Source organism: Epinephelus moara, chromosome 3 (assembly GCF_006386435.1).
Source record: "Epinephelus moara isolate mb chromosome 3, YSFRI_EMoa_1.0, whole genome shotgun sequence".
NCBI lineage: Eukaryota > Metazoa > Chordata > Actinopteri > Perciformes > Serranidae > Epinephelus > Epinephelus moara.
Window position 1 is genome coordinate 29,974,573 of NC_065508.1, and position 25,252 is coordinate 29,999,824.

General features: G+C 42.2%; 1 protein-coding gene across 5 annotated transcripts in view; it reads left to right on the forward strand.

Annotated features, from left to right (window-relative positions):
* The window catches only part of usp28 (ubiquitin specific peptidase 28), a 42,807-nt gene extending 22,202 nt beyond the window's left edge, over positions 1-20,605 (forward strand). For 2 of the 5 annotated variants that reach the window (XM_050040208.1, XM_050040209.1), the window contains exons 15-26: positions 906-976; positions 1,796-2,024; positions 3,010-3,351; positions 3,476-3,615; positions 5,740-6,018; positions 7,590-7,685; positions 8,489-8,667; positions 10,656-10,734; positions 12,634-12,713; positions 14,536-14,659; positions 16,313-16,511; positions 17,801-20,605. In XM_050040208.1, the coding sequence (XP_049896165.1) occupies positions 906-976; positions 1,796-2,024; positions 3,010-3,351; positions 3,476-3,615; positions 5,740-6,018; positions 7,590-7,685; positions 8,489-8,667; positions 10,656-10,734; positions 12,634-12,713; positions 14,536-14,659; positions 16,313-16,511; positions 17,801-17,976 (1,994 nt within the window). In that variant the 3' untranslated portion in view covers positions 17,977-20,605. Of the gene's footprint in view, positions 1-905; positions 977-1,795; positions 2,025-3,009; positions 3,352-3,475; positions 3,616-5,739; positions 6,019-7,589; positions 7,686-8,488; positions 8,668-10,655; positions 10,735-12,343; positions 12,536-12,633; positions 12,714-14,535; positions 14,660-16,312; positions 16,512-17,800 lie in introns of those variants that run through there. The other 3 variants (XM_050040210.1, XM_050040211.1, XM_050040212.1) reach the window with 3 other exon arrangements.
* The last annotated feature ends 4,647 nt before the right edge of the window (positions 20,606-25,252 follow it).

The window sequence follows — 25,252 nt, forward strand, 5'->3', positions numbered from 1 at the left end:
CATAATAATTTGGAACAGTGCATTTTAAGTTTTTTATTTTTGAAAAAAATACTGTTTTCATTGGGAGGTTTGTTCAATAACATTTGAATTAAACTTTAACAGCTGATGACTTGAAAATTATGCTGACTGTCATTTGCATCGACTATTTAGGAAAATCAGAGAAAAATATCATTTGCATAATAATTTGGAACGCGGTGTATTTGGGCGAGAGGCTGGCACTGTGGAGGAAGGGGTGGATCTGAGGACACGATCAGCAGGCAGCCTGTCGCCCAAAGCGGCCTGCCCTTAATTTTGCGTAACATTTAGCATTTTAACATGGGGGTCTATGGGGACCGGCTGGATTCTGGGGCCAAACTCAAGTGGCCATTAGAGGAACGCCAGCTTTTGCTTCATTTCTCAGCCCCACAGGTTGCCACTTGGTATAAATGCAACACAAACTACTTACAAACTGGTAACAGCAGATCGTGCAGAACGAGGTCAGTCTTGACAGTGAGATTGCAGTGAGCCCCTGATTTGCCAAAGGCACTTTTTTCTGCTGCACTTCTTCTCCCACTTGGTCGCACCAAAATACCTGGTATATAAATATAAATAAGTGGTGCAAATGAGGCAAGAACTTCAGCGCACCATGGGAAATAGTCTCCACTGGTTCAGAGCTGTACACCTGAACCAAAAAAGAATCCCAGGTAATATATTATAACACGTGGGAATTGCTGAATTGTATTCCTCTGAATTTAACCCGGCTCCTCCAAACTTTCCCGTTATGAAGCAAATAATAGGTAAAAGAATAAAAAACATGAGAAATTCATTTCTTTTTGTTCAGTGTTGTTTTGCTTTGTGTGTGTGTGTGTGTGTGTGTGTGTGTGTGTGTGTGCGTGCGTGTGTGCGCCTGTGCGTGTGTGCGCCAGAGCTAAAGGCCAGCATCGACAGGCTCACTCAGATGCTGGAGGGCATGTACTCAGACAACAGTCTCTGCCAGGTAAGACTTACATTCAACTAATTCACTCTGGCAAACAGCAATTCAATTACGTTTTACATCTACAGCTGCAGAGAGAGCAGCAGCTGAGACTGGATGAAACTTTATTGATCTCTGTGGAGAAACAGAAAATAATGTAATGTAAACAGAACAGAATACAAATAAGAACCTGTCAGATTAATATCACACTACAGTGGATTTAAAGCCCAGTTCAGACCAAAGATTCACGATGAGACGAGTTGAAACAGGCAGCAACTTTCAATGCGCAGTTCTGCAACGTTCTAAAAACCTGCAGGTTCACACCAAGTCAACTAGATGAGGTGGTGTATCATCTCAATGCAACAACTCTCTGTTCTTCTGTTCTGATTTCCAGCTTTTCGGGTTTATTTTGTGGCTGAATATAATTTACAGCTTCTTAAAATATGAATGAAGATAGTGATACATAGTGATAGTGGCTACAGCTGCATTTGCAGTAGTGATGAAACGGTGAAAAACAAACAAAAAGAGCATCAGATGGACTGTATTCATAATTAATACGCTACAATAATATAAATAACCAGCACCAGTTAATCAATCAATGAGAATGTGTGTGTGTGGGCGGGGCATAAGTAGTCAAGTTCAGACTGGCCAGTTCGAACCACTGAAACGTTCCTCTGCAACGTTCTGAAACGGTTTCATCTCGTCACAAATCTTTGGTCTGAGCTGGTCTTAAGAGTTGCACGGTCACATCTCAGTACTCGGATATCGGATCCCAGTGTTACAGGGCTTCAGTGTTTTATACAGCTGGGATTCAGTGCTGTCTCCCACTCTGCTCTTATTAAGGCACCCTACAGACTCCATGCAGTGCTCGTCCATGAAGGCCAGGCATCAGCAGGCCATTACTGGGCCTACATCTACGACCATGCCAATCAGCGCTGGATGAAGTACAACGATGTAAGCATCACTGAGTCATCATGGGAGGAGCTGGAGCGAGACTCATTCGGGGGCATGACCAACGCCAGTGCCTACTGCCTGATGTACATCGATGACAGGCTACCCTATCTCATTACAGGTACATCTCTGAGTGTGTTTCAGTTGTTTGATTCAATTTGATGAGATGAGATTAACCTTGAATCATTTTAGAGGGTATATTGGATTATTGCAGTGGCACTGCAGAAAGGAGAAACAAAATGTAGTAGGAGAAAACTGTGGTGTGTGCTGACTCTCTCACAGTGCTCGTCTCTGTCCCCAGTCCTCACATTTGTGCGACTGTAGTGGATACAGTTTGCAGTTTGCAGGTCAGGTGGTTGATAAACACATATTTTTAGCATCCCATGCATCTTTTTGTGTTATTTTACACCCACTCCTGACACTACTAAATAAAACTCATCTCATTTAGCATTCACTTTCTGCAGAAGCACCTCCACTTCAAAACAGATGTTTTTTTAATGTTTGGCATCTGGTGCTCCACCCTCTTCAGACTTTCAGTCAGGCATTCTTGACTTAATTTGCTCAGCTTCGTCTTCCTCTTCACTTTCTGTGTGTGCACACAGCCCTGCGGTCTCATAACCTTATATGGGGATTTGCGGGGCAATTAGGATCAACTGGCACACACTTCTAACTTACAAGGACAGTGGGATTCATCATTATAAGAACACTGGTGTTAACAGTTCTGCCGTTTGAATCTGCTGTAGATTTTTCTAAGGACATTTCTTCAGACCAATTTTTAGAAAACACTCCGGAAGATATTTGTGAAAGAAGCCCAATCTTAAGATGTGAGAGGGTGTCAGACTTTGGTCTCGTTTAAGAAGTATTTTAAGTCTTTTAGTGCATGAAAGGTGTATCCTGATATTGAGAAGCAGGCTATTCCATCATGTTAGAAACCAGAACAGTATAAGCACAGTCCTCTTATGTATTTAACCATTGTGTCAATATGTATTAACAACATTAGCCTATTGAAAACTGCAAGTATGTATAACAATAATTAATTTATTCTACAGTAATTTCTACACTATTTCTAATGATCTGTGAACTGACACTGTCCCACATCCACCCAGAAGACACAGATGATGAGACAGGCCAGGTGCTGCATGGCATGGACTCCCTGCCACCTGTCCTCAGACGCTACGTCCATGAAGATAACCGCTGGTTCCAGCAGGAGCTCAGTGAATGGGAGGAGCAGTTCTGCCAGACCGCAGCGCCACAGGGAGAGTCAACAGCGTCTGCAGAGCCCCCAAACCCCAGTCCTGAAAATATACAGCAAACACCTGTCGAGCCAGCACCTCAGTCAGGACCAGCTACTGAAGAGCCGGACCAGGGAGCTTCTTCAGAGCCACAACCAGAGCCAGAAGCAGAGAAGGAGCCACAGCCGGAGCCTGATTCCTTAGAGAAACCTGAAGGTCTGTATGTGCCGATGAGAGAAGAGGGAACAATAAAAACATAACTACTTAACAGTACTTTTCATCACAGTCATGTGTGTCCACTCACAGCCTGTCTCCTCTCTCTTTCTCTTTTTGACCCCAGAAGAATCAGAGTTAACACCACCCCCACCACCATCACAGGGCACCGGCTGCCAGCCAGACGACACCAGCAGTGCGGCAGTCACTGACACCCTGGAGCCAAGCCAGAGCTCCACCTCCGCTGAGAAGGAGCTTCAGAGTCAGGTGGGCAAGTCTGTGACACATCACCCACCCACTCCCCCTCTGTGGAATATGGGTCAGAAATTTTAGGCCGCATAAATAGAGTGTGTACATCTGGGTCAAGGATCCCATTCCACCACTTAGCATAGCAACACAGATCCAGGCTTAATGTCAGACGGAGTAATGCACCGATGAACCAAAGGTTAGGGGTAATTACTGCCATCACTTTATTGGTTTAATAGTCAGGAGCTTGTTTGGGGGCACATCATATAACCTTCACTTCATCGCTTTCAGTTTTTGTTGTGGTCAAAATATTAGGAACACCAATGCAGACCAATACAACGCCATGCACTACAGAATGCAAAAATGACCTGTAGCACCCAAGAATGTAATGATCTCCTAAAAAATTTAGTTATTATTGAGAATTTATTACACTTTAATGTGTTTTATTTTCCCAGAACTGATGATGTAATACATGAGGGATAATACTATGTTCATTTTCTGTCCAGAGTTCTACGTTTTGTGTTTTAAGAATCTAAGACTGTTATACACATTTGATTTGAAATCAGAGAATGACCACTGGGTTAAAGCACAGACCCTGAGCACCATACAGCCGTATGCACATGTGCAGAAACTCAAGGACGTGCACCTACATCCTGGTCTCCTTGAGAGGGTGATAGACTTGCCTCCTTTGGAGACCACCATATGGAAAGCCCAGCTCAGACCAATGATTAGCGACGAGATGAAACCGTTTCAGAACATTGCAGAGAAAAGTGTCAGCGGTGTGAACTGGTTTGGTCTGAGCTCGACTCAAGCCAGCTGATGGTGTCACCTGCAGCTCAGCTGGTCAAATCGCAGATGGCTGGTTTTAAAGCATGTCACCTGTTTCAACAGCCAATCAGCTTGTAGTGAAGTCTGCTGGTCAAGTCAAAATGACCGCAGACGGCGTGTTGGCTTGCTGCGGCAGGTGCTCCGTCCCCACTGAGCCCTCTGTTTGCGTCCTCAGGGTGTGCCGGTGTCGGTGGGTCGCTGCTGCTTGCTATATGTACTTATGCCCCGCCCACACACACACACACACATCCTCACTGACTGATTAATTGGCGCAGGTTATCTATATTATTGTGGAGTATTTATTATGAATACAGTCCATCTGATGCTCTTTTTGTTTCTGTTTTTCGGCATTTCATCTCTTCTACAAATGCAGCCGTAGCCAGTATCTCACTATCACTATCCTCATTAAGATTTTAAGAAGCTACAAATTATATTCAGCCACAAAATAAACCTGAGAAGCTGGAAATCATAACGGAAGTACAGAGAGTTGTTGACTAGAGATCTCATCTAGTTGCATTGGTGTGAACTGGCAGGTTTATAAAACGTTGCAGAACGGCACATTGCAAGTGGTTGCCTTTTTCAACTTGTCTTGTGGGGAATCTTTGGTCTGAACTGGGCTTAACGATCTAGAATTCCAGATCAGATAAGCCTCTGAGCAGCACAGGAGACCCCAGGTGACTCTTTTCTAAATGGTCTATACCACAGATTTCCAACAAAACACTACCTCCTGAAACTAACCGCAATCCAACAAAACAACTTTTGTTTTATAAGGTTATTATTGGGGTTTATTACATTTTCGATTGAGTCAAGTGCACATATTATTACATTTTCAGGAAATTATTACACTATTGGGTGCTGCATGACCATCATAAACATTTATTGTGGGCTGTTCTGTTATGTGACATTAAATAAACTGGTAATTTAGTTGAGATAATAACTCTGTCTTGCCATTGGTGTCAGGAGCCCCACTGACACACTGATTCGTCACATGTAAGTGAGTGTTTTTCCAAATGTATTGAGCTGCAGTCTGTCTGCTGACCCTCCCTGACTTCATATAATAAGACCAACCTTTCACTGGATACAAGTAGCCATTTTGAATTTCACACACTCCCTGAGCCAATTTGTTCACTGGCCGAGTGGAGTTAAAATAGAAGCACATGCTGTATGACATTTTTAGATATATACACTTTGTTTCACAGGTGTTTGTAACACATACAGAGGTGTAGATTAGTGTAGGTGCACTATGCAGAGCCCTAAACAGGATAAGCACTTATATAGATTATATATAATGCAGTTTGTTAAATCTGTCTCTATCAGACTCCTGTTGGCCCTGAAGCAGAGCTCAGTAACCAGGCACCACCTGACCTCCATGTGGAAAACGATGACACGCAGGCAGCAGGCGGCGGCCCTCAAGCTGAAGGCGAGCCGGAGGCTTCCAGAGAAGCTCCTGAACATGAAGCAAAGCAGGAGGATGAGTTGCAGCAGCAGGAGGTCCCAGCTAGACAGCGACAGACTGAGAATGAGGTCTCAGAAGTGGAGATCCCAAATGTTGGCAGGATCATGGTGAGAGCTGATGCTGATGGATACAATGAGGAGGTGAGTAGGTGCCATAATGTAATATGAAGTCAGTAGCTCGTACAACATAGCTGCACTTGCGAACATCTCAAGTTAGTGGCTCCAGAAATAAATTAAACTGGGTGAAATTTGAGGATAAATGCATCTTCGATATGTCATAGGCATGCTGTTATTCAAATCAACATTGTGCAGTTTCTGCATTGGTTTAAAGTCAGACTTTATAACATTTAAGCCAGTAGAGCCAACATGTGACCAATGCAGGCAGGCTCCAGCCATTCTGTTGCCCGCTTTGGACATGTCCAAGGCTATACATATTTTGGCAAACCATCTTCAAGACCTTTTCTAAAATAATTTGAAAAACTGAAGAGCCATTGGCTCTGGTTCTTGAGCTGGTCTTGGATATATTGGTGCTATCCAGCGAACCCATCCACATTTCTACCAGTTTTGCACAGAACCTTTGTAATCATGAATGTGTCATCAGCGGAGGGCGTTGTACCATGCACAGTGTAAGTAAACAGAAGTAGCAAAATTATACCAGAACCAGTTTAATGTTGGTGGAAAAGGGAAAATGTAGGCCTCCTGTAGTTACTGGATCAGGGAAATCATGTAACATCTTAAACTGGAGAAGAACAGATGTACTCTCAGAAGGTGTACTTTGAAATGTCACACTATTTTGGCAGCCTTTTTTAGCCTTTGTTGAGAATATGGAAGCTGGCAGCACGACAATGTCACCAATGTCTCTCTAATTCCAATTTATTTGTGTTATTTATTTTCCTTTTGGGGGTATCTGCCTATGTGTAATGGATAAATGTGTGTGGAGCGGGTGGTAAAGTTTTTTCTTTCTTATTTTTTCTTGTTGGACCTGTGAAAAAACACAGTAAAAAAAAAGACCTTAACTAAAAGTAAAAATTGCAATCGGAGAGCCTTAAAATGAAGAAAGGATCTGTCTGCCCTCACTCTTCTGGGCAGGAGTTCACATTTATGACTCCACCGGTCTGATTAATAGTTCAACATCAATTCAAAATTTAGCCAGGGTTGACCATTGAGACACAGAAATCATTATTAAAGCCTGTGAGTGTGTGATTTCATCTTCCTGCTGCTCTTTCACAACTTATAGCAATGCATTTGATTGTTGCTGTTTTGCAGTTTTAATTTTTGACTCTAAAGGTAAAGATACTTTGCAGGATTCCTGTTTGTAAACAGTATTGCCAGCCAAAACGGAAAGTGAAAGCCAACCCCATATCGGCATTTCACCTCTTATATTTTTTTATGTTTCCGGTGCTGTGTCTGCGATTTTTGTTGCTTCCTCTTGGATGCATGCTGCTTACGGTCTGGCACGTGGTCGCTACCTTTTTATAACACAGGCAGAGGGCAGGGTCTCTACAGATGAATACGTCACACACTTCTAGTGGGTAATGAATAATGATTGTAAGGAATTATCTTTTGTATGAGTTTATACATTGTTGTTTAGGAAAATCCTGCATAGTTTATCGTAAAGGAAGTTCAAGATGTTTCCGCAGACATCACAAGCAGCCTTCATTGTCAAACTGTTTGCTTCACTCTTGTTTCTGCTCCTCACACTCATTTCATAGATGATGCTGACTCCAGCGATGCAGGGCGTCATCCTCGCCATAGCCAAGGCCAGGCAAACTTTTGATAAGGAAGGCCCTGAGGCTGGCCTCATCAAGGTACGGTCCTGCAGGGATACTGGAGGTTCTCACGTCTCACATCCACGAAATAATCAAATAATCTTGTTTTGTGAAATAGTTTGCCAGCCAACATGAAATATTTACACGTCTACATTCAATTAGTTCTTTCTTTCCCCACATATGTATCAAAATCAGGACATAAAGACAAAAACATTCACATATAGTGAGGTACCTGTTGGCTGCGAGGCAATTTCTTTATTCATCGGCACGCAGCATGTACTGTGTTAACAACAAGCAGCTATAGAGGATCAGACGCCTGCTAAAGATTTCTTTCTATAAATGATGAAGACCAGATTTTTTTATGAACTATTCCAAATACAGGAAGGTCAAAGTCAATAACAAGATGAGCGTTTTAACCTTGTCTTTTGACTCATGAAATCCAATATTCCCAACATTTTAATGATAACACGGTAAAGACTCAGAAACACAGAAAATATTGCAAATAGTCTCCCAGTGTCTAAGTTGAAAAATCCATATTTTCTCCTCATGTGAGGAGAAACTTGGCTTCATACGAATAATTTACTTGTTTGTGTGTATTTTTGATGAGACTTTCAACTTTGGTAACCCTTAACGAATGAATAATGTCTGCCTGTCTTAACTCTGTTCGCACCAAAACTCTCAAACATACTCAGTTTTTGTATGAGTCATTCTGAGGTTGGTCACTGAGAGGTTGCTGCATCAAATAAAATCTATCTAGCGCTGTTACGTGTTTACTCACTATGAGCATATCGGAGAATTAAAATATAATTAAAACTAAGATACGTTTCCCACTGTTCCTTCAGGCCTTCCACGAGGAGTATTCCCGCTTGTATGAGCTCTCCCAGGAGGAGACCACACCCCAGGAGGACGCTCGTTTGCAGCACGCTCTGGTCTACTTCTTCCAGAACAAGGCACCCAATCGCATCATTGAGAGAACGCTGCTGGAGCAGTTTACTGACCGCAACCTGAGCTTCGATGAGAGGTACACACAGATAGCAGAAAAATGGACCCTCAATGAGCCAAGGAAATCAGTCTATACCAGTTTTACCCCATCGTTTGGACACAGTTTTCTGAAATTGTAGCTCAAACACAAAACTGAAAAGAAATAACTATTTAGTCAAAACTCTCTTGCAAAATGAAACACTGGAATCAAAACTGATTCTTTACACCAAAATGATTCACACAACAATCATATGAATACCTCCAACATAGCACCAATTAAACAGTTGTCCCTGTGATCATGGGAGCTGTGTTGCCCAAGGCTAATAGACTCTGCTAGGGTCTCCCAAGGCAAAGTGGTCCCAGGGGAGAGGCTTTGATATGACCTCGAGTACCTCGCCCTGTATGGGGACATTGGGGCCCTCCCTGTAGCCCAGTGGGGCTCAGCCCGAATAATTGAGGCTGTGGGCTCACCACCTGCAGGGAGAGGAATCAGGGTTGGGTGCACTCTGTGCCGGGCAGCAGGCAGGGGTCCTGGGCATGCTGATCCCTGATGTCGCAGACTAAACATTGGTGTGATAATTTTAAAACACTACCATCAAAATATTGTTATATATGATTTGGCTTCATGAGGCCATGTAACATATTCAGAATTCAGATGTATAAAAATGTGTAGAAATTATTTCCTTTTTTCTCATTTCTTAAAGATTTTTTTTGTGTGTCCCAACATAGACTGCATTTTTTTGGTACATACAGTATACTGCACATTTTTTTTAATACTTTTTATTTGTCAAAATTATAGTCTCACACAGTAATTGGGCTACTTTTCATAGAAACAAAGAAAAAAGGAAAGTGTCAGTCTTTACAACAGCTACTGTACATCCCTCCTATCCCACTCCACCATCCCAACATAACATATATATATATATATATATATAAATTCTAACATACATACATAGGATAACAGCAATTACAATGCACATGGGAGCTCATTGGATAGACAAAGCTTCCCAGAGTCATACTGTAAAAGTTGATATGAGAGAGTCACTTATGGCAAAACTCACGGTAACTGCACTGGTACTGTGAGTAACATGACAAACACTACAGCACTTTAAGACAGTGTTTAGACTGTCCTGGTTATGAAATGATGAAATCAGGGCACAAATACAAAAAAGGGAAAATACTTGTTTGTTACTGTAACACAGTAAAATGTTAAGGAGACTAAACTGGCCTCAAAATAAATGTTTTCTCATAGTCGTTCCTCTCTGTTCTCTTTGCTGCACCATTTTCCCCCCAACATGGTCTCAAGGCCTCCTTTATGCTCTGACACATGATGGGAGTGTTTTGCCAGTTGAGTTTGAACAGAGCTAGGATGTGGCATTTTGAAGGCCAGTGTCTTCAGGGTGACCAAACTGTGCTATATGATGCGATCTGTGCTTCGAGTTTTGCTAAAAAGTGATTTAAATTTTCTTTTTGAGTGAAAACAGTGAAATCATGCTGAGACTTCAGCAGTCTGGAGTCTTGCTGTTGATACATGAGCTTCAGGTTTTCAGAGTTATGTGCATAATTCCCTTTTTTGTGTGTGTACGCTAGAGGTTAAAAGAATTACGAGATAAACTAATTTGCCAGAAATCAGATGCAGCGTCAGGTAGCTCACCTGGTAGAATGGGCGCCCCGTGTACAAAGGCTGTGTCTTTGCTGCAGCGGCATGGATTTGATTCAAGCCTGTGGCCCTTAGCTGCATGTCATCCCCTCTTTCTCCACCCTCCTGTAACACCCTAGCTGTACTAACAAATAAAAGCCACAGAAATAATCTTGAAAGAAAGACAGACAGGAAATAGATCATGTTTGAGAGGTTTCTGTGCAGAAAATGTGTGTGGTTTTACTCAGAGGAACAGCACTTTAAGGCCCATATAGCATGCCTATTATGCCATCTAGTGTCCAGAGCAGAGACCTGCAGCACATGGTAAAAGTTCTGTATCCACCCTGATGTAAATTTACAGCACTCGTATGTCCTTTCTGTACACACAGGGCCATCAGTATCATGAGGGAAGCCCGAGCCAAGCTGCGCCTCATCAAACCAGAGGACATGGATATGGATGAGTACTTGGTACGGTCTAACAGATGCACTGACTTCTGTCTTTTAGGGATACACTGTTTGTGTTTTAGGGCTTAATCTGTCCCATTTTTGTAATAATCTCACTGGAAATTAATCTGTCTCTGTTGTCTTTTAATTATTTGGTAATTTGGGTTATGTCCTCGCCGTCTGCGGGTTTTATTCTGACGTGGCCTTTTGCTGCATGACATCGCCCACGGTTCCCACAGTCATGGAAAGCCTAGAAAAACCATGGGATGTCACAGTCATATTTTCCAGGCCTGGAAAAGTCATGGAATTAGTCAAGATCATTAAAAGTCATGGAATTTTTTCTGTATTGAAATTGTTACCATAATCTCAAAAAATCGTCCATGTAACATAACTTGAGCTGTCAACTGAATGTAGCTTGATGTCTGACGCTTCATCTGCCGTCATGTACATTTCATTATTTTGTCTCTGGGCTGGTCTCTCCCTCGCTGTGTGCCAGCAAGCTGGAATTATATTTGAATAGAGTTTGAATCTGATATGTTTGAAAAACGCCGGGCAAGTGGAGCAAAAAAATAAATAAATTCTACGATTGATGACACGGCCACCTGCCTTGGCGTGGTGGGCTGGTCACAGGCATGGCACACTCAGGTTGCGTAGAGGAATGGGCATTGATTTGATTGGCAGACAAGAGGCAGTGTAAATTAAAACAAGAAAATGATAAAAACAACACTCCAAATCTGAGCACATACTGCCAGACTAGTATGTGTATGTAAAGGTAGGACGTGTAAGCTGTCCAGGTTAATTGGTGACTCTAAATTGTACGTAGGTGTGAATGTGTCCAGGTTAATTGGTGACTCTAAATTGTACGTAGGTGTGAATGTGAATGTTTGTCTGTCTCTATGTGTCAGCCCTGTGATAGTCTGGTGACCTGTCCAGGGTGTACCTTGCCTCTCACCCAATGACAGCTGGGATAGGCTCCAGTATACTACACTAGTGTACTATAACCTTAACATCAGAGTCTGGTGATGTTCTATGTTTTTCTCAGGACAGGAAGTATTTTTTGTGGAAGTGGGATGGGACACAGTAAAGTCCACTCCTGTTTTACCCTCTATCACAGTGGTTTTTAAACTTTTTTTGCCGTAAGCAATTGAAGGGCATGCACACACACGCTAATGATGTGGCTAATGATAATCTGTCATGTTCCTGCACTCAACAAGTGCCATGACAAGACCAACCAATCCATCTGTCAACTGTGCTGTGTGTGTCCACAGCGTGATGAAGGGCATCCCTCTGTGCAGTCAGCTAGGCCTCCATTCTTTGTCCAAAAAAGTATTGGAGGACATCAGTGAGCCAGAGCCTTGGCTGGGTGTCATGCTCCCTCTTTACCATGAGCACCCACGCGACATTTAGTTTTGAGTTAATGCACGTATAGTCACTGAGTGGACAGGCATATGTGAACTGATCAGCAGCGCGGCACACTTTAAGGACGCATCTTCCCAGTGCATGGTGAATGCCACAACTGAGAAATGGAGTCCTCCTGTTAACATAGTAACTAACATTTTCTAAAAACTACAATGACCAGCTGTTTTTAGAAACTACGGAGCCTTCTTTTAAAACACTGTCACTCTGTCAGTAGGAACCTGTTGACGTGAAGCTGAGAGCCACTAACAAGATCGGGAAGTTGGAAAGTATTGAGAAACGGACTAAGGCAATGTTCGTTTTGGTCTTTTCATGAGATTTGTTGAACAAAAATATCAAATATCGACAGCTGTACCTTTGAAGGAGGAGTGAAATGGAATCACCGACTAACCACATGACAACTGAAGAAGAAATAACGCCTGTATTTAGTTCCATGATCAGACAATATAAAAACATGGCAAACAGTGATTGAAATAATCGTCTGTTGTCCTGTTTTCTGTCTCGCAGCAGTGGCATGATGACTACAGACTGTTCAGAACAGTGTTCGTCTACCTGCTGACTGGACTGGAGCACTACCAGCATGGAAAGTAGGTGTCCAACGTTCATCACTGCACCGCCTGGCCCCAGCATGTGTCACATCACCTCTGCAGATCAATATCAATCTTCTTGTTTGTGTTTGTTCTCTGAAACTTGACCACTGAAGTTTCAGAGAGTTATAATAATCATACTGGACATACAGCAGAGAGAAAAAGACACAATCCTCATATTACAAATGATGTACGACTCATTTTCTGAGAATACTTCTTAAATATGTTTAACCCTCTCTGGTACACTGTGTGATGCCATTTGGTTAAACTTTTGGGTATGTGACCTTAAAGCAACACCATACCATAATGGTAAGAAATTTAAAAAGATGTAGGGCTGCCCCCGACTAAGAACGTTCCTAGTTGACCAACATCATTTAGGTCCATCAGTCGACTAGCTGCCTGCATGTTTATGATATGAATGTAATGATTAAATGATATATTTTGGTGGTCTGAGTTGAAGGTGTGAGAAAGAATAGTATCAGTAACATTGTTAACACTGTGCTACATTACAGAGAAATACAAAAGCGTACTAATGAACCTTCATTAATATAGGCCTATATTTTATCTACAAGTGCACGTCACACACTGAGCGAGCCGCCTGTTAATGACGCTGTGGGCTAATGGGCATGTAGCTACTTCCATGTTTCAGATGATACGTCATGTTTGTAGTCGACCAATGAAGATGAGTTTACATATCACCTTGGGTTCGTCCTTCACCTTCTCAAAATGATCCCACACTTTGGATTTCCTGCCCGACATGTTATTAACTAGCCTGTGGAAAAACCGCAGGTACCAGCCCTGGAAATTAACCTGACTCCTGTCTGACTGCTGAGCGTGGACACTTCCTGTGTCTGTCCTTTCAAATTAAACTCCCACATGGTCCAGTTATATAGGTTTGGATTTATTTTGACAAGGTGCATAATAATAGAGGTTCACTTTTGTTTGTTTTTTTGTTTTTTTCTTCTGCGACTAAGCGACCAATGAAATCTTGCTGACTAATGACCTTTCTGGTCGTCTAACGTTTGGTCGACTATCAGGGGGCAGCCCTGGGCTCACCTTACTTACTGTATGTTGTCACCATTTGTTTTGTTGCTGCCAGGCTGCTGCAGCATGTTGTCTTCTGAACTTTAAATTCTTATCCATCCTCACTAACATCGACTGGGAGCACTAATTTTACCCTCTTCATCTTTGAGGGGTTATAGAATAATAATAATGCATTCATTCTGTAAATGGAAGGAAAATATGTGTAAAATATAAGCACAGTCACAAAGCATAATTGACTGTATGGTGTCACAGCCCAAAATTTATTTAAACTAACATTATTAAACTTATCTAGGTTAATTTGTAGAGATAGAAAGGAAACAAACAGTGTTACTTCAAGGCAACATTTGCATTTTTTCCAGCACTTAATTATCAAAGAAAGTACATTAAACAATTAAAAATTAAAAATTACTCATGTATTTTTGTGAATCCAATTTTTCCCGCATTTTAAAATGTCAGAAAAAGACACTTTCAGACCACTTTTGTGGAGATGCCTGATGGAGCTAAACCATGTGAGGAAGGCCCCAGAAAGAGAGACTTAACATGGCCTCCAGAAAGTCATGTGACAATTTAAACACTGCTATTGGTTTGAGTAGGGCTCGGCTCTTTTTTAAGTAATGCAGTATATTTGAGGATGTATTGTGTGAGTGTAAATGGGCAAAAATGAGATTGTTACTTCGAGGCAACTCAGCACCACAGAGGGTTTAAATATGGCCTAAACTGGGACTGCAGTTTTTGTAGAGGATGACATGGTGACTGTCGCCTTGTGTTTGTGCTGCAGGACGCGGGAGGCATTGATCTTCCTGGCTCATGCGTACGAGACCAACGCCACCCTGCTGAAGAACGGAGAGAAACGTGGCGTGGACACATCTCTTATTGCCGTTTACAGGAGGAAATGTCTCACTGTGAGTACAGCAGCTCTTGCAGTCAGTGTGTGTGTGTGTATACTGTATGTTATTGTGGCGGCACTGAGCTCAGTCCTTCTGCAGAAAGGTTAGAATAACAATGGAAAGGTATCATTAAAAAAGTGTGACTTTCATGGAAGCCTCCTCTTGTGATTTTACATTTCTTATGTACAAGTAGAAATTCTGGCCTGCATGAAAGGAAATTCAGAGGTCATTAGAATCATACCATTCATCCTCTGGGAGCTGGCCGTGTCCAGTAGTTGCTGAAATATCTCCGTCTGGAACAAAGTGCTGGACAGACAGAATTAGACACAAACTATATTTAGGCTGTCTGTGTTAAAGGACATATGTTTTAGATATGAAGCTCTTGGCTTTGAGTCCTACTTACAGTCTCGGTAGTATATATAGTATATGTTGGATTTAAAGTAACGACTACAAAGTCGAGGTTCAAGGTTCATCACTCACCCTGGGACTAGAAGTTGGAAAAAACAACCTCACAAAAAATTCCATTCAGACTTGTTGCCAAGGTCCACTGTTTGAAATGGAGTTACGGAACATTTAGGAGGAGTGCTGTCCATCAGTATCGGCCGCTTTCGCCTCAGTTCAGCTCAGACAGTGTCCCAAGCAGCATTTTGATTCTTTTCATGTTTTTTTGACAGGACTTTACACTTTCTGACTGAAAGTTGTGCACTTCCCAGCATCTGCACCTGTTAGAGGCCAGTGCTGGTGGACAGTGCAAACTTTCAACATGTCCCAAAACTACATTATAGACGGTGGAGCTCAGTGATATATCTGTCTATCCTACGGTGCACTGAGGCCAAGAGACAGTAAAGAAGGGAACAAGTGAGAGAGACCATAGACATACACTCACTGGCCACTTTATTAGGTACACCTGTTCAACTCATTAATGCAAATAGCTAATCAGCCAATCACGTAGCAGCAGCTCAATGCATTTAGTCATGTAGACATGGTGAAGACGAGCTGCTGAAGTTCAAACGGAGCATCAGAATGATGAAGAAAGGTGATTTAAGTGACTTTGAACGTGGCATGGTTGTTGGTGCCAGACAGGCTGGTCTGAGTATTTACTGGGATTTTCACCACCACCATCTCTAGGGTTTACAGAGGATGGTCCCAAAAAGAGAAAATATCCAGTGAGCCAAAATGCCTTGTTGATGCCAGAGGTCAGAGGAGAATGGCCAGACTGGTTCAAGATGATAGAAAGGCAACAGGAAGTCAAATAACCACTGGTTACTGCAGGTGGGCTTTGCCGTAATTTACTGTGTTGATTGCAGCCGTTCACGGCACATGGGCTACAAATACCATTATGAAAATAAACAACACACTAAACGAAGAGAGGTATGAACAAGGCTATGATGCCACAGTTATGGAAAAATACAAGATAAATTGACTGGCTAGCTTCCTATGATGTTCATGGTGTTTATGAAGTTTGGAGGATGACGTATGACTTGCAGATTCTACTACAGTCATACGTCATCTTTCAGTTTTACAACCTTCTATTTTTAACTTTGAGCACAAAATTATTTGTCAGAAAATATTTGGCGAACACAACATAGTAAATACAGAAGAAACCTCATGACAATAACTTTTACTCTCTTCTCCATCCTCCTCCTCCTCCTAACATTTACCCTGCAGGCACTGAATGAAAGCGCGTCACAGCTGTTTTGCAGTGGTGAGGAGACCAACGTGGAGGAGGGCATCGCCATCATGGACGAGGCCGTCATCCCCTGCCTTCACCTGATGAGCCGGGACGAGGCTTTATCCCAGGAAGACCGGGACGCCATGGAGAGCATCCGCAGCCACTGGTGCTGCTGCCTCGGCCAGGACATGGATGGTAAGATGTTCAGCAAGATAATCTTTACAAATGAACTCTTTTATGATTTTTGAAGCGTAAATTCAAACACCAGAAAGCTATGGTTAGGCTATAAACAAATTACATTACGGTCACATGACTTCAAAGTCGCCCCCACAATGATGCAGCAAGGCATGTATGGCGTGATGATATTCTGTAGTCTCTTTTAGCTACTTGTTCACAACTCCTCCTCACTCCTTTTTGAGACACTTAAAGGTGGGGTATTTACTGAAGTATTTTTATGTCAGAACCAAACGTGAAAGTCTCTTCAGCTTGTTTTAACCACAGACCTTATTTCAGACATCTAACCAAAAACCCACTGACTTCAAGACGAGGGAACCAGGAGTGTAATAATGCTAACTCAATTCTAGGTTTTAGCACTCATTCCTGGGGCACTCTATGTAGCAAATAGGCAACGACATCATGGCGCATTGCATTCTGGGTAGTAGCATCCATACCATAGGACACACTTTTTCAACAGAGACAAATTCATGAATGGACGAGCGCAAAAGTCCAAAGGAAATTAACAGCCCCAATTAGTATGAACTAGTGAAGTGGTTAGGTGGTTGGGCTAAGCTTGTTCAAAAATATCGCAGGTTTCAGGTGGGTGGATCATAAATTGACAAATTAGTGTTCCAAGTGAGTTATCAATAAATTTAAAAGCCGTGCAGTAATCCAACTTTGACCTTCTCTTCCCCTTTTTTCCTCTCTTTCCCTGTGTACTCGTGGTGCTTCTCTAAGTCAAGGATGCTTCCTTGGTGGGACAGGTCCTTCCAAATCAGGTCCTAAAGGGCACACATCAGAACAGGCTAGCGAGTGCCCAGGTGTGCATCACTGAAGAGGCCCCGCCTTCAATTCCGTGGGTACTTCATGCCCGCTGAGGATATACACATGCATCCTTGAGAATTCTCTGAAGGAAGGACTTGGTCCTCAGTAGAATTCAAAGGATCCTTGACATAAGAACAGTCCTTCGATTTGATGGCGTGGCCTCCTTGAAATTCAGCCGTTTAAGGATCCTTCCTCGACTTCAAGAAGCACCATCAGTCTTTAATGGAGCCTCTGTGTCCTTAAGTCCCACAGTGCTTTGCGTTCCTCGCTACTGCTCATGTCATGATCCTGTTCTCTACAGCAGACTGTGTATCAACCTTTTCTCGTGTGCACATGCATGCATCCTCCTCTGTGCACTATTAGGGTTGAAATACACAAACAGACATTAAACTACAGTGCACTAAGATAACCTCCCATTTCTGCTGCTCTTCCTTTGTTTTCAGACTCATTGCAGGCGAAGCTGGGTGAGTTTCTGCCCAGGGTTCTGGACGGTTCAGCTGAGACAGTAGTTCTTAAAGACCCACCCAAAGTCCATGTCAACCAAGCCCATGATCTGTGCAGCCGCCTGGCCGCTGTCATGGAGTCCATCCACAGCACCTCGATAGTCATCGTGAAGTAAAGCCCTGAATGAAACCCCTAACAACCTCCTTGAACTGTGTGTCTGACCTGCAAGCAACATGGCTGATAGCTCGTTCTGTGCTGACAGACTGTGGGGTTGAGACAGCGTGTAGTTTTCAACAAGCCAAATTATGTATTTCATTTTACCTTCAGTTTTAGCATTGCACATGAAATTCACTTTGATATTTTAACATAGCACACTGTAAGCACTCATTAGGGATAGACTGGGATGGGGCAGGGTTCTCACCACCTGAATACATGCTCATTACAATGTTATCAGGACATTTCAGCCCAAACTTCTCTGTGAAAGCCCTGTGAAAGAAATGATCAGAATGAATCCTCCGTTTTCTTCTCAGCAGCTTTCATGAATTCTTTCTGTCTGCCCACCACCATCAGCAGCTCCCACCCAGTCTGCTGAGAAAAGACTAACAATGCTTAAAAATTGGAAAAGCCTTAAAGTAGCAGCAGGTTATGTGAAAGAGGCCAACTGTGATTGTTTTTATGCCTTCACGCCAGCGATAGCCATAGCTGGAGCATTATATTTTCGGGTTCTCCTGAAGGAGATATCTCTAGAATGCCTTCAGGGATTTTTTCAGATTTAACACAAACGTCCACTTGAACTCAGCAATGAATTGATTAGATTCTGGTGGTCAAAGGTCACTGTGACCATGTCTGTGTCATTCTTGTGAACGCAATATCTCAAAAACACCTTGAGAATTTTTTTCCCCAAATTTGGCACAAACTTCCACTTGGACTTATCAATGAACTGATTAGATTCTGGTGGCCATAGGTCAAAGGTCAATGTAACCTTGCATCTATCTCATTGTTGTGAACGCAATATCTCATGAATGCCTTGAGGAAGTCTATTCAAATTTGACACAAACGTCCACTTGGATGTTCCATAGAAGAGTAGACTGATTAGAATTTGGTGGTCGAACATCAAAGGTCAAGATCAGTGTGACCTCACAAGATATGTAGAAATTATTTCCTTTCTCCCCTTTTTATGTCTCCACGCCGGTGATAGCCGAGGCCGAACAAATGATCTTATCAGCTTGTCCATCCCATTCTTGTGAACGCAATATCTCAAGAATGCCTTGATGGAATTTCTTCAGATTTGGCACAAATATCCACTTAAACTCTACAATAGACTGATTAGAATTTGGTGGCCAAAGGGTCAAAGGTCAAATGTCACTGTGACCTCACAAAATATGTTTTTGGCCATAAATCTGTGCAGTGCAATCTGAATTCATACACTGATTATGACAAAACTTGACACAAATGTTCAACAGGATAAAATAATGAAGTGATGACATTTATATCCAAAAGGTCAAAGGTCAACTTCACTTGACAGCATAATGTTCTGCATCAAACACTTTTCTGGCCTTCAGTCAGTGTTATATCTCAGGAACAGAAGGGGAGACATTTGGTCAGATACTGAATTGGTGACTCTAATCTTGAAACTGTGCTGATTGTATAGATGTGCTGCATCCATGTTTTCACTGACATGGATGTAAACTGTAAGAGTGCGCGGAGGCATCAACCGCGGGGCGGTAATTCTAGCTCTCCCATGACCCACAGAACTGGCAGCAGTTATTTGTTTACCAGATCAGTTGACACCTGAAAACATGTTTAAGACTTTCTGCCTCATTTTGGTAGCCTGGCATCACCCAGCCAATTCAAAATGCAAATTAGCGAACAATGCATAGACAATAAATAAAACATAAGGTTGCATATTTTCCATTTTGGTACCCACTTCAAAAGCACATCACTTACCGCCATGCCCAGTTCTGGTTCTGTGTAGCGGCTCTGATCTGTTACCTAAAAAACTGTGTAGCTGTTCCTGTAATCAGCTTCTCATCAGCCGCACAAACAGCTTGAAGCTCAGATCAGCACTCTGAACAGTTCAGGCATGGACATGTTTTATTGGCCGTCAAACCTGTTAACTTTAATTACTGGTAACAACTGGCGTGTCACTCAACTCTGCAGGAAGTGACTGGATCGGTAGGATTTTTTGTTGTGTTGTTGTGAAGCAGTGTGAACGCACAATAAGGCCTTCATACAGGGCTGAATGATATAAAAGAAACACTAGATTTTTATTGCACAGTAACAAATGCTTTTTTAAGTATATGTTTTATATTACTTTGTATTTTTCCAAAACAGGAAGTGTCACATGTAGGTGAAGCTGGAAAAAGATATCCACAGTACTATTATGCATAAAAATATAAATGGTAGGGCATCTGTAACTGTTTAAAGAGCTGCTGCATGCTCAGATGTTCAGACTGCAGTAAATCTGTGCACTTAGAACTATCAGTCAGTGGCGACTCTTTGTTTACATCTGACAGAGCACTGTTGGACAGCACCTTGCTCAACACGTGCCTTTTCTCCCCTTTTAAAGGGTTCTTTGTAAACCATGTAAACCCTTTAAAAGGAAAGACATGGTACAAGAGATGAAATCCTTTTTTCTGAGGTCCCAGATGCAACGCAGTATCAAGAATGAATCCTCTTAATCGGGATTTTTTAGGACAGCAACATGGAGCTCCTCGAACAGCCATTTCTGGCTGCTGATTTCACACTGCTTTTTCACTCTGTACTCTGTGATGATACTCAATAAATGTTTTAAATACCCAGTGTACACCATCATCTTTGACTGTCTTCATTTGTGTAGTGGGAGAAATGCTTGCTAAAAAGTGTCTGGCTGTAATGAGAAATAAAAATGACGTGATTTACGGCTTCAGTGGATTAAAGCCCCGTCTCCACCAAACCCTTTCAGTACAGTACCTCTGTAACCAGCAGTAACCCTTCAGACATGGTACCTAGAGCCTCGGTCTGTTTAGTGTTTCCACCACAGACAGTCCTCTTAAATGTGGGCGGGGTTGTTGTCACTCACTGCTCCGTCCAGCGCTCGCTGTATTTCCTCATCAGCGATGACACAGATGAAGTCTGCACCTGGTTTATCGTCCACAGAACGAGGCTGCACGCCGAGATTTTCAGAACAAAATAGAACAGGCTGCAGTGAGAGTCTCTCTCCATGGGATATTTAAAAATACCAGCTTTGTGCATTTAGTCCTTCTCAGGCAAGCTCAGGGGTTTAGTGTTGCTGTAGCCCACAGGAACGACGCTTTGCGACGTGAGGATTAGAATATATGCAGTTCACATAATCCAGCCAAAATTAATACATATAAACGCTTGAAGATCCACTCATTACTAAAAGTGTCTGTCATATAAAAACTAAAGTGATAGTCAAAGTTGTCACAGTGAAATTTTAGGTGTGTTGATTGAGTCACCTCATCACCTCATGCATTGAGTAACATAACAAGTAAACATTCCACCTTAAAAGTTGCCGGCAGTCGACCCAGTGAATGAAGTTATTTTTTTCTCCAACTCCGGGCAAAACATCCTTTCATTTATAGTTACAGTTTACTAATAAAACTCAACCAAAAAAACTTCCCCAGTTGATTCGTTACAATGAGACACCTTTTCAAGTTTTCTGAAATGTTATCTTTAAATATGCACTAATTTGCACATTTCCAGAACAGAAATCTGAACATTGGATAAATCCAGGTTCAAAATTCTTGTTTAATTTCATTGACATTTTAGAGTCAAATGTTTTTACAGAGGGGATTTGGGATATTTATTCTTTGTTTCTTAATAAATCAGAAATCACTGTGCAAACCATTTTTTTAAAAATCCATTTTCGCTGTTTTTAGGAATAAAGTGTTACATTAATCAGTTGATATATAAACTCATTTTGAGAAAATGGCCTTTAAAGATATGTACTCTAAGATTCCATATGTTTTTAAGCGTACGAATTTTGACTAATAGATTTCACGATTAAAGTTCCTCAGTTGATTATTTGTATCGCAACCATGATTTTTTTTTTGTTTCATAATGGGTTTTTTTATTTTTATTGTTGCTAAATATGCAAATGAGACATAATCTAATTAAATATGCGCCTTTTGCATAGAATTGCAGAGCTGAAATCTGAATTAAAATAAACACTTAAATATATATTTTGGACATTTTCTTTCTACTCGTCTGAAAGAAGACATGTTATGGAAGCCAAAAAAAAAAAAAACAAGTCACCAGACTCCATTGAGAAAAACAGTAATTTTGGCTCACTGAATGCAGGAGCTGCTGGTCTAACGCTGCTTCGATCAGTTAGTGAGTTTGTGTTATTGTGTGACTTTAGTGGATCCAAACTAACTCTTTTAAACACCAAAGTCACACAATTACACAAATAAAATAACTGATCGAAGCAGCAGTAGACCAGCAGCTCCTGTGTTCGGGACTGTTAAATCACTGTTTTTTTTAGTGGAGTCTGGCTTTGAAGAAATGACATAAAGGTTTCAGTTTCCCATCAGCAATGGCTGTCTGGCCGAAAGGTAAAGATTTCTGCAATGTGAAGTTAAAGAAAATACTCTCAATATACACTTAAACTGATAATGGTGGTTGTTGTAGGTGGGACCTTTTTTTAGGTGTTTAAAATATATTTTATTGTGGCCCCTCCACAGCAGTACATTGCTTAGCTTCTGGGTCAGACTCCAGCCTGCTTCTCCAAACTGGGGGCGTGCCGACAATCATTTACTGTAGGTAACAGATTGACCATGGATGAGTACCTCATACAACCCCACTTCAAAAAAATCTGAACTATCCCTTTAAGAGAAATGCAGATTACCTCCAGGCTCATCGTTTGACAAATGTCCCTGTTTTCTGACCCCTGACACCCATCTTATTTCATACTTTCGCACATGAGGCTGTGAGTAACTCTACCCATCTGGTCCTTGATTTACGAGCAGCAGTGACATTCTTACATTTCAGCCTCTTCCGCCTGTGTCTTAAGTGCTAAACTTCTGTGCTGTTTTCATGGCTTCAGTTTGGAATGGCACACATAATCTCCCGAGTCCCTTCTGCAGCACTCCACCAGAACAGTGTTCTGTTTCTTCACTGTTAATCAAATCCACATCAAAGGTGAGATTAAACTGAGATTAAGAGAATAATACGAGTGAGTCAGGGTCTGTGCTGGGCTGGATTAAGATCTGATTTTCACTGTCTCTGTCGTCCATAACTGCTCTGATGCAGGATGTGTGAAGGCTGCCAGAAGGGGTGCTGATGATGACAAGTCTTAAGCTGTCCGAAGGTGTCAGGACATGTGCTGTTATTGTTCCATCTGAAAACCTGTCGTTTGAGGAGTGTGGTTGGTTTTAAATCCAGTCATTCTGTGCAAAAGTAGTCATCAGTGGGTTTGTAGTAATGTTCATTTGCACACAACAGTGCAGCTATTGCACTCTTAAGATGACAGGACTTGGTCTTCTGTTTGGAAACTTTATTTTTCCCGGCCCTCTCCCCCTCTCAGGGTGGTATCTGTATCATCCTCAAGTTCAGGTCCTCTACCAGAGGCCTGGGAGTTTGAGGGTTCTGCACAGTACCTTAGTTGTTCCTAGGACTGCACACTTCTGGACTGAGGCTTCAGATGTTGTGCCTGGAATCTGCCGGAGCCACTCGAGTGGTCCTACTACCACGGGGACCACACAACATCAACCACATGAATGCCAGGACCCAAGGATCCTGGCATTCATGTGGTTGTCACCTGACACACTCCCCCCACCTAAACACCAGTTCAGACCAGGTACCTCCACTCATGGCAACGGCACTCCAGTAGCTGTGGCCCCCCAGCAGGACAATGCACCGTGCCCTACCTGCTCAGGAGTGGTCCAAGGAATGCGACAAAGAGCTCAAGGCGTCAACCTGGCCTCCAAATTCCCCAAATCCCAGTCTGATCAAACATCTGTGGGACGTGTTGTTACCCCACCTCACAACCCACAGGACCCAAAAGATCTGAAGTCAAGGCGTTGGTGCCAGACACTATACTCCAGAGGTCCTGTGTTCATGCCTTGACAGGTCAGAGCCAAGTCCAGTCCAAGGAGGACCCACTGTGGATTGGGGGTACTTCCAGGGTAACAGCACGTCACTCAAATGTTAGATCAGATTGGGATCTGCGGTATTTGGAGGTCAGGTCAACACCTTGAGCTCTTTGTAGTTTGTAGGCAGTTTCTGTGGTGTGACATAGTGCATGGTGCATGCTGGTGGGGCACTGACATCCACTATTGCTGTTGCCATGAGTGTAAGGGATCAGTGTATATACATATATATTTATTTATTTTATTTTATTTATTTTTTGTAATAATTTGCTCGGAGCAGCTTGATCTCACATGGCAGCACAACAAACATGTCCTCTGAAAGAAAAAGCAAAAAAAAAGGTGCCCCCTAATGACGTTTCTCGCTCACAGATTATTTTACCCTCTGTCTGTATAAACAATGAACTCAGGCAGAAGAATAAACAAAATATTAAATCAAGGGACAGAAAAGGAAATTGAAATGTGTTCTGCTGGAGATGCCTGACGCATGACATTTTCACTGAGTTCATAAAGTTGAATATTTCACAACACCATTCCTGTTCATTCAGATTCAAACAGTGCCAGCATTGTTATCATTACGATTTCCTGAGGATGTTTTGGAGCTTTCTCTCCGCTCTGCATCAGTGAACATTTCCACATCCAGCAATGACGGGTTACGTGAACACCATGCATTGTCTATTTCATCTCAAGAGTTGCAGCTGAGTTTAAGACGGACACATGTGAAGCAACAACAAACAGGACGTCTTTGAGGAGATTCAAAGTGTCAAATAATGGCCATTAACGTGAAATGTGTTGGCTCTGTGAGGCTTCAGCCAGCTGCCTGCTGGAGGGAAATGTTGCAGTGTGAAACTGAGCATGTTATTCAGAGTTTGAGGCCGAGCCAGGGGTCATTTTGGTTTCCTTGCATTGCGAGCTATAAAAATTCGGAGAGCGGCTGGCATAGACGTAGACTCTGGGCCCTTTATAAAAAATAGGCTACATCCAAATTTATAAATGGAGATGTCTGAAATAATGTTTGACAGTGACGAACGCACTGCTGTACACTAACGTTGACGTGGCTGACACAGTGTTAGAGGCACCGGGTTTCATAAATCTGCAGCGACTGTGACACAATAAGTGATGTTGGGAGGAGGAATAACAACACGTGTATAATGATACGGGTCATTATTTCTTCTTCGCCCATTTAAGTTTTTATCCAGCTGCAGTTCTGACATCTGTTTTGTGTATCAGTGGACGGGGATTATTTGCTGTATGTGTGTGTCACACACCTGATTTAATTTGAGTTTTCTTAATGTGAACCTTTCGTGCTTTTATTTTGAAGGCAACACGCCCAACCGGAAGCGTTCGTTTTAACTAGTTTTC